The sequence below is a fragment of the Leptopilina heterotoma genome, unplaced genomic scaffold (genome assembly GCF_015476425.1).
Source record: "Leptopilina heterotoma isolate Lh14 unplaced genomic scaffold, ASM1547642v1 Lhet_24, whole genome shotgun sequence".
Lineage (NCBI taxonomy): Eukaryota > Metazoa > Arthropoda > Insecta > Hymenoptera > Figitidae > Leptopilina > Leptopilina heterotoma.
The window spans coordinates 4,064,783-4,079,575 of NW_025110956.1; the positions used below are offsets into that span (position 1 = coordinate 4,064,783).

Genomic DNA, 14,793 nt, shown 5'->3' on the forward strand with positions numbered 1-14,793 from the left:
ATGGCGGTCTTAATTTTAAAGAATGATTAGAATGGTTTAAAATTTTATGTTTTTTAGCCATTGAAATTATTTAATGTTGTCCGACTCAAACCACGAGGAGGTAAACGTACATCCTCGTGTATTGATAGAGACAATGCATTCTGCTAAATGAATTAAATAAGAAATTATATAGTTTCTAAAGGAAATGAAATTTAATGTTGCTGTAAAACAAATGACCCTCGTGGTTTGAGTCGGACAACATTAAAATATTTTCAATAGCTAAAGAACGTATTAAATTTTAAACCAATCTAATCGTTTTCTGAAATTTTGATCGCCATATTGGATTCGGTATTTTGAACGTTTGAAATTTGACTTCATATTCGTTTTCAGCGACCTAAAAACCCTCAAGTAACAAGTTTCATGCAAATCCGATAAGTTTTAAAAAGATAGCCGCCATATTGGATCCGCCATTTTGAATTTTTGAAATCTGAGTTCATATTCGTAATCAGCGACCCAAAAAACATTCAGGTACTCCTTTTCATATAGATAAAAGGAGAATTAAAAAAACGTCCACAGGGTGTCAATTATGTGAAAAAAATTCTTTTTTCTCCATTTTGGATCCGCCATCTTGAAATTTTTAAATGTATGGTCCATCACTTTGAAGCTTGGATATTGTGGACGCGATATTTTATTGTGAAGAATTTTTCTGGTTACTGGTTACATGAAAAAAAATCATTTTTGAATCAAAAATGTCAATAACATTTTAAATGCCATAACATTTTGGAATTTTTGTTGTTTGCAATTTTGATGACAAATTCTGAAAGAGCGATAAAAAATACGTAAGAAAATGTTATTCCGATAATTTTCTAATTGCCTAATAACAAAAATAATTAACGTTGAAAATGATTGAAAAAAGCGTCCGTCCCGGCGTTAAAGGGTTAATGTTTTTACAATAAATATAAATACCTATGTTTATGATTTGAGAAGTCAAAAAAGTAAAATAGCCATTTCCTTAATATCACTCTTACGGTGAAATTTACAATTTTATTAAACTTAAAAGTAATTGACATTCGAATTTTCTTTTTTTGTATTAAATTCAAATATGAACTAAATTTCTAAAAATGATTTGAAACTGTTTTTTGGTTATTTTGAAAATGCGAACAAGTAGGATTTCGAACAAAAATAGGTTTAGAAGTGTGAGATGATTAGAATAAGATGGCATTAGCAGTTTTCTTTGACATTTTTATGAAACTTTTTGGCATTTGAGGACCACTGTGTTCAGTTATGAATAAATAAAAAATTAAACAAAAAAATTTCTTTTTTTTCTTTGGTGAAATCTTCACTTTTTAGAGGTCAACTATACCTTAATAAATTTTTTTTTGGCAGATTTTGATTAGTTTGAATTGAAAAAGCCTAAAATTAATAAATAAAGAAATTTTCATCGACATTTATGCCTTACATACCTTAATTTCTGGTGTTGCACATCACCCCAACTTTTTTGGAAAATACAAAAACAGACGTTTTTGAAAAAGTGAAAAATTTGTAGGATAAATTTAAAATTCTGAAAATCTAATAATGCAGAAATATTCTATTATAATGCCTTAAAAATTTAATTATTTGACATGTTTTTTGTCCAAAGAAAAAAAACGTTGCACATCACCCTAGGTATTTACTTTATTCATTCAGTAATTCGCATAAATTCGAAATTTTCTGCTTAATAATAGTTTTTTTAGAGTACTCGATTTCTCTCGAGTACTGGAAAATTTCAAGTGCTCCAATTGAATCAAGTACATGAATTCACTCGAGTGCTCGAATTTACCCGAGTACAGAGTATCAATAGTAATTTGAGGATTTCCTCGTGAAAAGGGCCCAATTTTCTAATCCAATAGTGCCAAAATGGGCCCTTTTCATGTGGACGTCCACATATGTTCTTGAGAGTGTTAATAAATTTTCAACAAAATATTTAATGGAAGAAACTGTAATTTATTACCTGTGACCGAACGATTGACACAGCTGCAGGTGTAAACGCTACCTCGGCAGACCACTTTAATGATAAGTTTTCATAAACTTTTACTGTCTTGGTATCCGTTACTAGCATTAAAAGTAATTTTCCATCAGGTTCTAAAATATAAGCGATTTCATTTTTATTATTTACAAAAAGGAACGGTTTATGACAAACAAACTTCTGAGTTCTGACCCTGGATTCGGATTCAGCGACACAAAATATGTAAAACAAGTTGTAAATCCAGATGTTCATTACATTAATATTTTGCTTCCTCGCAGAGGAAGTATATTTAATTTTTAAGTAATTTTCTATACAATCTAACATTTAAAAAACAAAGATCATTCGTCTTAATGGAAAGAATAGAATTTTATTATTATATGATTTTAAATAAACAAAAACATTTTTAGTAAAAAAGTTAATTTTTCAACTTTAATTGTAATTAAATCTACACAGAGGGAAATTTATAGTATTGGGTAACATAATTGTGGTTAGGGTGACCATCTTTAATGCTACAAATACGGACAGCTATCTAGATAGTCACCGTTATCATCAATATCATCAGGAGTAACATCTTGGTAATACGGGGTAGCATAACTATATTTTTTTACCATCTGTGATGGTTGGTAGTAGCATAATGATAGTATCGTGTAACATCATCTTTTTAACATCAAAATCTGACTATCCATTTCTCTCAGTGTATAAATTCCAATATAATATATCTATAGGTACTTTATATACATCAATCGATTCGTCTTGATGCAAAGAATAAGTTTTTTGATTCGTTTTTAAATAAAGAATAATATTTTTTTCACAACAACATAATTTTGATAAGTAAAAAAAAGTTTCTGAGGATTTTTTTAAGTCCGTTAATTTGTTGAAACCTCTTCAAGTTATCGTGTTCACAAAAACGGAATCTACACACACATACATACAGGGTCTTATAAAACACATTCCTATATATAGAAGAAAATTTGTTTAAAGCTTTTTTTAAAATTTTATAAATTAAACGACTACAAAGCTTCCTCCACAAGGGAGAAAAACGACTATTCTAGTTCGACAAACAGAACAATTTTTTTAGCTATGTATGTTATAAAATTCTCATGAAATTAGACTTGGTTACACTTTTGTATCCATTTTTAATCATTTTTTATTTTTAAAATACTCAGATAAATAATCTTGCGTGTCGAACATAAATACGTAAGTGTTCAAACTTGGTTAGGGAGATGCAGCTTATAAATATGTAAAACATTTATCAATTATTGTGCGAGTTTGTATTAATAACACCTTTACCCTTGGGCGGCAAAGCTGAAATCATTAAGCAAGAGGGCAAGCTTACGTGGAAAAGGGTCCATTGGACCCTAATAAAATTTAGATGCTTCTGTGAATTAAAAACGTAGATTTTTGTATATATTTGGTTTTCTTTTTTTATCTTATGAATTTAAATGCATTGAAGTATAAAAAAATTATTGAGATTTTAAATTTAATAAACAGCAAGCGGTCAATTAAAAAAATTATGATTTTGATTTTCTAAACATTGACTTTAAAAGGACACCATTTTCGTTTTTTAAAATTATTTTTTAACATCATCATACATATACGTCCACTAGGTATTAATGTATACAAAAAAATAAATTTTCTTTTTTTAGACTGTCAGGAGCGGCTCTATAGAGGGCACCGCAAACTCTTAAAAATTTCAGACATCCATTTGAGACGCCCTCTACGAATCGTAAATAACAGTTGAAAAACGAAACAATTTTTTCTTTTCTTAGTTTTAATATTGTACTTTAAAGTGCGAAAAACGTTTTCAATCATTCAAATTAAATTACTGCGAAAAAAACAATAAAGTGGGGCCTATTTTTTGCCTTCGCAAACGCAAGTAAGCCTGGATTCTTTTGAGCCAGTGAAATTAATAAACATTTCATATGAGATTTGTAATTTTTGTTTTTCTTTGACCGTATTAATTAATTTGTTGAGTAATAAGAAGGCCTAGATACGGTTTGTTTTTTTTCAAAAAGAAATTTATTAAAATCCCAACTAGTTTCGAACAATAATTAATTATTGAACAGATATTGACAATTTACATAAAATATATTACAATTTAATTACATCTTTTAAAACATAATTTAAATAAGTCTAATAACATAGATATCTACTTTATCAACTATACCTGCACCCTATTATCAACCCAACCTTTCTGTCAAAACTCTCTCAAAATAGAAGCACATTTTCAATTAAAAATGTGCTTCTACAAAATCTTTAAAATTAATTAATTTAAAAAAGATTTAATTATGAGAAACTATTTAAGTTTCTCTAATGATAAACAAAAAAAATTTTTTATTTTATATTTATAATGTTCTTTTAAAAGGTAAGAAGCTTTTATTTTCATAAATGAAAACTTAACCTATAAATTCAATTTAAAATTGAAACAACTTTTCATTTTGTTTTTTTCTTTCAGATCATTTAGTTTAGTCCTTTTTGAAATCTTATAAACTATGTCCGATGTTTGGATGATAAAATGTTTATAAAATTGTTCATCCCCTGATGAGGAACTATATAGTTCGAAACTAGTTGGGATTTTAATAAATTTCTTTAAAAAAAAAAACAAACCGTATCTAGGCCTTCTTATTACTCAACAAATTTCATATGAGAGGTTGAAAATCCAACTAGAATTGAATCCACTAAATTCTTAACTTATATGTCCGTCATAGGGTAAATGCTCCAATCGTTGGCACTGCTCTAGTGATTAGCATCCTCCTTGGAGTTTCTTTAAATAACAAGATATAGCAAAAATCTAGCATGTTTTGCATACGATTATTAAATTTTTAAAACATTTTTTACAAAAATCTAGTATAGAAGAAATTTTCGGTTTTTCTAAAGAAAATCTTAGGAAAACTGAAATATTTAAACTTAATTTACTATTATTAGAAGTTGGTAAATTTGCTTTTTTCTTTGCAAATATATTAGTAGAATATTTTAATATTGATTAGTTTAACACGTCTTGTCTTAAAAATTATTAATCCATTTATTTCAATTGGGTGCCAATAAAAATATTTCAAAAAGGAACTATTCCAATCGTTGGCACACACATGCCAAACACTGGACAAGCATTATTTTTAACCTAACAGCTCCAGTAGTTGACACCCCTTACTTCGCAATGAAAAGTGAGTTTATGTAACAATGTTAACGTCTACACTGTAAAAATTTTAAACAAATTTCACAGATTAAATGTGACACATTTTACAGATAAGGGAAAAAGTATCGCATTTAATGTGACAACATAACCTTTTTTTATGCGTCACTTTTCCCCTTATCTGTAAAATGTGCCATATTTAATCTATGTGTAATTTTCTTAGGATTTTTACAATGTAGTCAATAATTTCAGTCTCTTTGAAAAATTATGTAGGGGAGAGGGTCCCAAGATGGACACGTCTTCGATTGATGGCTCTAAAATCTAAACCGAATAAGATATGTTAACATTTTTTATACTAAATGAAAGTACAATTTATTAGGTAACTTATGGCCATTGAGATAAAATTTTATTTTCAACTTAAACATTTTTTATAGCATTTTTTCTAATTGTTAAAATTTTTAACCAAAAAAAAAGTGGCCCCAAAATGGACACCTTCTTAAAAATCACTTTAAAGTGTGGTAAATTAAAGATAAACATCCTGTATTAATTTTTAAACTAATGTTTAATCATTTTATTCTATTTACTAGGAATAACATTATTAAAAATCTTAATTTTATAACTTGAGAATAAAAAAATAACATATTTAACTTTAATTTGACAAGTTAAGAGTAACAAAGTAATAAAATCTGCAATTCTAAGCAGAATCGTCCTAGTCAAAATTCGGACATTCGTAACGATATTAAACGAGTTTAATTTTATTTCTTGACAATAAATAAAAATAAATACATTGAAATGTGGTGTCCATCTTAGAGTCTCGAAAGTGTCCATCTTAGGGTAAATAATGACACCATTTTTTGAAACCCAGAAAAAAATTGTATACAAACAAGATATTAATAAAATCATTTTAGAATATTATTATATGATAAATAAATAATATTATAACGATAAATACCGATCTAAAATCAAAAATTTAAATAACTTTATTAACTTGAGAAAAATCGGAAATAAAACTTTTTTTGACAAAAAATTCAGGTGATATGCGCAGTTGAAAAAAAACTGGTTTTATTTTTCAAATTGTTACGGCCGAACTCCGTAACTTTTATATTATAAATGATTATTTATAATACTTTAAAAACCAAATTACACACAACACAATATTTTGTTAACACGTCATAAAACGCTTACACAAAATAACCCTATGTAATCTCACAAAAGGACATTCCCTCTTTTGAATATTTTAATCCAGGGCATTTTTAATGACATAGAAATTCTAATTCTATATAAATATAAGATTTAATTGAATTTAACATTCCTTTAGGTTTCGCAATTTCGAGGTGAAAAACCTGACAATATAGTAAAGTGTTTCTTAATGAATTCCTTTTTCTTGAAAAACAGTTTAATGACCCTTTTAAAAATTAGTTAGAAAATATCAAAGTTAAATTGCTCAATATAAGGAGTGGTGCATCCAAGTCACTGAACTCGGATCACACCACTGCTTGAATCTGCAAGGTTGCAGAAATTGACTTGACAACAGTCGAGTACAATGAACTTAACATACGATTTTTTTGTCTTTCAATAAAATTGATTGACACTGGGAAATCTGGGCAGTTTAAGCCAGGCCGTTGTAGCCGGCAGTTAGCCCGGGCAGTTTAGGCCCGCAGTTTTAGTCCAGGTCGTAGTCACCTGAAGTTGTAGCTGGCAGTTTTGGGCCAGGCATTTTCTAAGTCCGGCAATTAGCCGTGTTAATCGTATTGAAAGTCTAACGGTTGAATAAAAAGTTTGTTTAAAGAAAGTGAATTTAGCTGAGAATAAAAGAAAATAAATAAAGAGTAAACAAAGGTTGATTTTTAAAAGAATATATCGAAATAAAGAATACAATAAAGTGACAAGTGAAAAAAATAATTAAAAAAAGTAAAGAATTAAAAGATATTGAAAAATAAAGTGAAAAAAAAATAAAAATAAAGAATTTGTAAAAGAGCTAAAGATTAAAAGAAAGAATTGAAATAGTATTAATGAAATAAAGCGAATTTAAAAAAAGCATAAACGTAAAGAATTAAAAGAGTGTATTTAAAAAATCTAGCATCAGCAGAAATAAACCAAGCATATCTTAAAAAGAATATTGATTTTTGAAATACTTTTAAAGACAGCCTTTATTTACGGGGTTTGAGTCTTCAAATTTGCGCGAGCCGAGGAATATTATATTGGAAAACGAAATATCAATCTAGTGAACCTAGATCAGGTATTTCCTCGTTTTTTTTTAAATAAACAACCTAAATTCTGTAATACTAAAAGAACAGAATAAGTCATTGGAATAACATTTCAAAGGATTGAATTACCAGACAGTGAGTATAGAAATCTTACTAATCACTACACACACACATACTATTCTTTCATACACAAGTATATAATTACTCTTTACTCACACCAATTTAGAATTACTTGTATTAGGGATTTCTTTGGGTAAAATATATCTTATTTGTTTAATCTTATTTTTGCTTATAATTTAATTATTCCTAAAACTATCCTATCTACTCTAAATTCAAGGAGTAGGGTTCTCAACCTCTTAGTTGAATCAATAACTAAGTAGAAGGGGAATCCACTACCTATACGATTTTCGTCCGAAGGACACGTTAGTTGAAGTTTTTAAAAATTAATATTTCTAAATTAAATAAATTTCTAAAATCCTACTTTAACACAAATATACATAAAAATCTTCGTCTATACAAACAACACAAATAAAAAATTTGAGAAGATGCTGTCACTTTAAACAAAAATTTTATAGGAAATGTCCATCTTGGGGCCCTCTCCCCTACATTTATTATTGAATTATATATATTAAGTATATTTTCTTGTATTTGTTTATTACTTAAAATTATAATTATTTATTCTTGATTAATCAGAAAATAAAAAATTGTTTAATTTACTTGTTTGAAATATAAGGAATTTAAAGGTTATGTATGGGGTGTCAACCACTGGAAACTGGTGGGTGCCAACGACTAGTGCTTACAGTGCCTACGACTGGGAATTTGTGTCATTATTAGATAATTATTGTTTAATTATGTTATTAATTATTGTTCATTATTAGATAATTTAAAAGTTTCAGTTTATTTTTATTCAAAATTGATCATTTTATTGTATTCTGCATCAAATTCTGAATACATACATTACTATAAGTATTATATTATAATATTAGTTTTTATCTGTTAAAATAACTCTTAAAGTCAAAATTTGGCCTTAAGGGTGCCAACGACTGAAGCAGTTACCCCATCGGAATGTAAAAGCTGAAAAAGCAGTCAATGAAAATCTTATTTAAACTTTAAGGGGGAGTGACACCTTTGACCCGAAAAAAATCGAATTTTTTTTTGCTTATAAACGATACTTTATAATATGTAGAATAGAAATTATATCATTAGAGGTGATTTCGAAGTTATTTTATGTGAAAAAAATCAAAATTTTCAAAAGGTGTCCAAGAGCGCTTTAACTGCTTTCAAAACTTTAAACGCGTTTTTCTCGAAATGACGTTTTTCAAAACGGTGGGCAGTCTAGCTAGAACAGTTTTGATCGGATTGATATCGGACAAAGTTTTTTTTATCATCATTTACTAATGCTTTCGAATACGTAGCGGATTTTTTTTTGTTTCTTTGTTTTTTTAGCAACAGATTTTTAGACAAATTTTCGCCCTAAAAATCGACTTTTTACTTCAAACAACTGCCAAATACACCAAAATTAATATTTTTAAAATATCCTACGTACTCGAAAGCTAAATCTATCTCAGATTCAGACAAACTTTGATTTTTTGATTTAGATTAAACGGTCTAACCGGAATCTTGCCCACCGATTTGCTCTGCAGAGAAAGGAGACCAACTTCTGCGCCCTCTATAGACAACAAATTTAAACTTTTTTTTACGTATAAATATATTTTTGTAAACTTAAAAAGTTAACAAATAAATCCCTTAAAACCAAATTTTGTTTACTTTATTCCCGTGACTTAAAAATATTCATGAAAAACAGGTTCAAAAGAGGACTCAAAGGTGTCACTCCTCCTTAATAAATAACAACAATTATTTGCTTAAACAATTCAATTGCAAACTTTGAAAGAGGCTTAACCATATAAAACATAAAAATGGTATAATTAGCTTACCTACAATATAAGTATGTATGCAGAGTACGTTAAATGATATTCGCTTTGCCTGCTTTAAAGATAAATTTACATCGTGAAAGATGTATAATCCTTTTTCACTTACAATGACAATTCCAGTAGCAATTGAACTAAGCTTAACACAATTTACAGCTAATAATGTTTCTCCTAAATTGTACTTGTAGTCCGGCTCTATTAATTTTGCACTTTTAGCTTTCTGATTTAAATTTTTTCCAAATTCTACAATGTTTTGGTATCTATAACAAATTTTTTACATTTAATATGACATACATACAAGTAGACCAGTATTCATGCGATGCGTGATCGGGTTTCCACCCCACTATATAATATACTTTCAAATTGTGAAAACAAGTCCGTTCTTCCTTCATTCTTTTTTTTGACATTGATATAAAAAAGTTTCTCTTTTGTACCTGTTTTGGTCAGATAAAGTAGCAGCTTTTGATTACTCCAATGTAAAGACTTTATAAGGCATAATTTACTGCCGCATAGTATAAAGTCTATATTTGTCAGTAAACTACCGCATAAAGATTTTATAAGTCAGTTTACCACTTATCATTCTAGAAATAATTTCAAATCTATCATAATTTCGTTTTCTTTTAAAATGCTTCACTTTTTCATATTAAGGGCAAAAAATAGCATTCAGGTGAAATATAATAGATTGACTTTTATACATATTTTATATTTTTTAAATAAAAATAACATGTTGAATATCTATTTCCTCTAACAATAGAGGGTATGGTAAGTAAAAATACTATCACATAATGTCCTTTGAAGAGTAAAACAAATTTTTCTTCTCATTTTGCTCTGTTGCACTGAAAAAAATGCCTAGGATCCGTATACCAGGAATTGACTAGGGTTTCCTAGTTACGAGAGGAACCCACTATAGAATCCTAGTCAAAGTAATAAAATTCAAGCATAGTTAAAGTGACCAGGAAAATTAGTCGATGTAACCAGGAAAAATAGTCAAATTGACTAGGATAATATTATTAGATTTAGACCGGGTCCCAGGGGGAAATTTCCCACTGGCAGGGTACCGCGCCAGTACAAACGTCGGTAAGACTGTACTGGCATGGGTCCGCCTGACGACCGGATCGGTGCAAACATTGTACTGGAACCTGACAATGTGTTGTAGTGGCTGCGCGCCTGGCTCGGTACAGATTTAATACCGCCAAACATCCGGCGTTGTACCGGCATTCGTCCGTCTGGCAACCAGGACGGGCCAAATTTTGTTCCGAAAGATGACTTTCTACTGGCATTCGTCCGCCTAGCAAGCGACGCGGGCCAAATTATATTCTCTATTGAAAAATAAAATAAAAAAAATATTTAATTAACTATGCATGGTGCATGTTAATTAACATTTATTTATAGATCATTTGAAGCATTTTTACACATTTTACATTTTTTTCACACATTAAAATTCTAAACGCTCGCAGTGGGATACGAAGCCCAAGCCTATCCTAATCTACGCACCGAAGTCTAATACGCTAACCACTACGCTATTCGCTCGCTTGCGGATGTGAGCATAACAAAACCCATATACAGTACCGCTAGGGAGCAAACAATTTTAGCAACTTATGTACAACAATAAATAATAATTTAAAAACAAATTGAATATTTTAGCATTTTATGAATATTATGTAAATAAATCTAGTGTTTTATATTTATAAATAATTAGTTGTATACTTTATTTACAATTAAAATTTTTTTTTGCAATTATATTCAAAATAATTTTTTTTAATTTGTTTAACTTTCATTAAGGAAAAATTAATATAATTTACCAAATATTTTTTGATCAAATTTATTTATAAACCGTAAATTTTAAAACATTAAGATTTTTTAAACATTAAGATTATTATTAATTATTTTTAAGTTTAAATAATTGAGTGTAATTGAAAATATTTCATTAAAATAATCTGTTATCGGAATTTCCTTATATTTTTCCAGGTGAATTTCTATAATTATTATAGAAACTTGAATATAACAAAAAAATTAAGTCTTTAATATTTATTAATTATTATCAATTAATAAATAAATAATAAATATTATTAAAATTATAATTATAACCTATTTTTCAAATTCATTCATTTTTACAATTAAATTTTATATTCTTGCATTATTAATTCCTTTTTTAGTATTTAAACTTCAAAAAATTCTCCTATACAAAAGTTTTTACAACGTAAAGGATTTAAAATTTTTATTACTTTAATTATTATCTTATCCATTTTATTTCATCAATTTTTATTGGAAACAATAAAAATATAGCTAAATTTTCACTTTGTAAAAAATCTATTTTAGAAGATTATAAATAGTGTGTTGATTAAAAAAATAATTATCCTATGAAAAGCATTAAATTGTTTTGAAAGAATAGATAACAATAACCATATTCTTAGCTTATTATTATTAATTAAAATCTTATTAATAATAATATAAATTATTTAGTTCTCAGTCGGTAGAATGCCTGTACCGCTCGGGTCGTTAGACGGACGAGCGCCAGTACAACTCCGGTTGCTAGTTGGTATAAATTTTGATCCGGCGTCGGATCAAATCTTGTACCGCGCCTGTAGTGCCGACAGTAGAAAGAGTGTACCGAAAGTCGCATCCGACTTTGTACCGCGCCAGCAAAAATTCTCATCCGAATCGGTACAAACTGCCTGTACTGGCATTGACTCTCCAATTCTACCGGCGCGGACGCTAGACGGTTGGACGATCCGGCATTCGCCCGACTTTTCCCCCTGGGGTATTATAATTATTTTAAATTCTTAATCGAATGCTTATTATCCAGTAAAAGAGAAAAAGTAAATATAATTAAAAAAATAATTAATTATTTTATTAAACATATTTATATATTATTTTACATTTATATACCTTGGAGTTAATTTAAACTTATGAAATAAATATTTGACGCAGGGGGGACGCGAACACCTGAACCTAACGAATACGCACTTTGAAACCCGGAACGCTAACCACTACACTAAACACGACTTTTTTTTTAATTTTTTAATAGACACTAGATTTTCGAGTCAATATACAATACTTAATCAGATGATGTTTTATACATTTCAAGTACAGAATTTTATACACTTGTCAAAAACTATTAATTTTTAATTATTTATGCCATTTAAATGAAAATAAATTTAAATACACAAATTATTGTAAAGGTAAATTTTCAAACACACTGCGCGATTAAAATAGTAAAAATGTTGTCACCACGTGCGTAACAATTTCGACGATTTATATTGAAACCTAACCAAAAAAGTCTGAAAGAATTGACTAATATAATTAAATAGTTTACTTTCTAAAACATGGACTATCTATATTTCCAGAGGTTCCGAGAAACCAGCAATTTTGATATATGTAAAAACTCCATTTTATGTACAAAAAATAGACGCGAGTAATGATAAGCAATTGTTTTACGAAATCACGATAAATGACGCGAAAGATATAGAGGTAAAGCCTGTCAAAACAGAAGCAGACGTATGCGCATTATGGAAATAGGCAAAGTTGACTTGTTCACTAGAACAAATTCTTTGAAAACTTGTTACGGATGGAAGGTTTGGCGTTTTTTTTTGTCTTAATGAAGTAGTACACCATAGATTAAAACTGTATTCCTTCTATGGTCAACTCAGTTGGATTGAGTCAAGTAAAATACCAGAAGAAACACTTATCGTTACATTAATTGTATAATTTCTCAAGTAGCACCTAATACAGTTAATATTAGTGGTAACATTACTGTAATATTACAGTCATATTTACCAGATGGGCTCGAGTCTAATCTCTTGATATTTATATACTTTATTGGACTGATGTACCACATCTTTGCTCCCCATTATGAATCATTATTGGACAGATAGAAAATTTCTCACTGGGCACTTACAAATATAAAATTTTAGAAGAATATTCAATCTTATCTCAATGTGCGTTCCGAGAATTAACTATAATAATCTTCGTATCCGGATTTCACGATCTCTGTCCACACCTGAAGTTGGACTTTTGTGGATTCTTTTGTTTTATTTCTAGGTTTGAGATTTCTTTTGTATACATTTTGCACAATATATTTTCGAGGTTATTGGAAATCAAAATTTATCGCAAGAATTCAAATACTTTGAAAAGTAATAAAATACTTTGCAGAAATTAAATTATTTGCAAATTTTTTAAAAAAATTTCTACAATTAAATTATCTTTATAAATAGATAACGAAATTCTTCTAAAGCATTCAATTATTTCCAAAAATTTTAATAAAATTATTTAAAAAGTATTAAATTATTTTCAAAAGTGGTTATAAAATTCTTTGATGTCATCAATTTCAGTAAAACTTTAATTAAATTTCTTAAAAGAAATTAATTTTTTTCAAAATAAAATTCTTCGTAAAAATTAAATTTTAAGAAACATTCAATTATTGAACAATTTATTTATTTTTGTAATTAATAATATGTAATTGAATTCTCGTAAAATTTTCTAATAAAAATTTATTTAAAAATAAATTCTTGAAAATAATTTTAGAAAATAATATTGGAATTTAAATGATAAAAATAATTTAGAAAAAATTAGAGTAACAATATTCTTATATAAAATAATAATTTTATCCCTAGGTTATTTTTAATTCTTAAAAAAATAATAAATTGATCACTCCGAGTCAAAGACTTCCTAATATTTAAAATAATATTCATATAAGTTTTTAAATTTCAAAATTATTTTTAAAATCTTAATTCCTACAGAAAAATAATAATAAGTAAATATTTCTTTAAAAATGAAGTTTTTTGTATTTTTGAATAACAGGGTTCCTACAGAATCTGGAAATCATGGAAATGGTATGGAATTTTTAAAAGGCTTCTGGAAATCATGGAAAAGGCCTAGAATATTTAAAAGTTTCTTTTTTGCTGTTTTCCATTTTTTCTCTTGAATAGAAATTCAAATAATAATAAAGCTAAATCCCATAAAAGAGGAGAAAAAATGTTGAATTTTAACAAATTCGGATTTTTGAATTATTGATAATTTTCAATTTTTTACCAAAGGGTGGAGACTATTAAATAAGTAAAGTATTTTCCAAGAGCACAATAATAATGAAGCTAAATGCCATAAAAAAGAGAAAGAATGTTGAATTTTAAGAAATTCGGTTTTTTGAATTTTTGATAATTTTCGATAATTTTAGATTTTTTACCAAAGAGTCGAGACTATTAAATAAGTAAAGTATTTTCCAAAAGCACAAAAACAACGAAGCTAAATCTCATAAAAGAGAGGAAAAACTGTTGAATTTAAAAAAATCGGTTTTTCGAATTTTTGATAAATTTTGATAATTTTAGAATTTTTACCAAAGGGTGGAGACTATTAAATAAGTAAAGTGTTTTTAAAGAGCCCAAAAATATTGAAATTAGATTTAAAATTCCACTGGAATTTCGTAAAAAATTGACCGGGATATCATGGAAAAGGTATGGCGGAACAGTGTTTGGAAGTAACGCGTTACTTTTAACGTCGTTACCGTTTTCGTTACTTATTTTGGGTAACGGTAACGATAACGCGTTA

The 14,793-nt window shown here is 27.9% G+C and overlaps 1 protein-coding gene across 6 annotated transcripts in view; it reads right to left on the reverse strand.

The window, feature by feature from the left end:
- Window positions 1-14,793, reverse strand: part of LOC122503032 (protein PTHB1) — a 96,496-nt gene that overhangs the window by 18,997 nt on the left and 62,706 nt on the right. For all 6 annotated transcript variants that reach the window (XM_043613436.1, XM_043613433.1, XM_043613434.1 and 3 more), the window contains 2 exons: window positions 9,256-9,509; window positions 1,970-2,100 (listed from right to left, as the gene is read on the reverse strand). In XM_043613436.1, coding sequence (XP_043469371.1) covers window positions 1,970-2,100; window positions 9,256-9,509 — 385 coding nt within the window. The remainder of the gene's footprint in view (window positions 1-1,969; window positions 2,101-9,255; window positions 9,510-14,793) is intronic.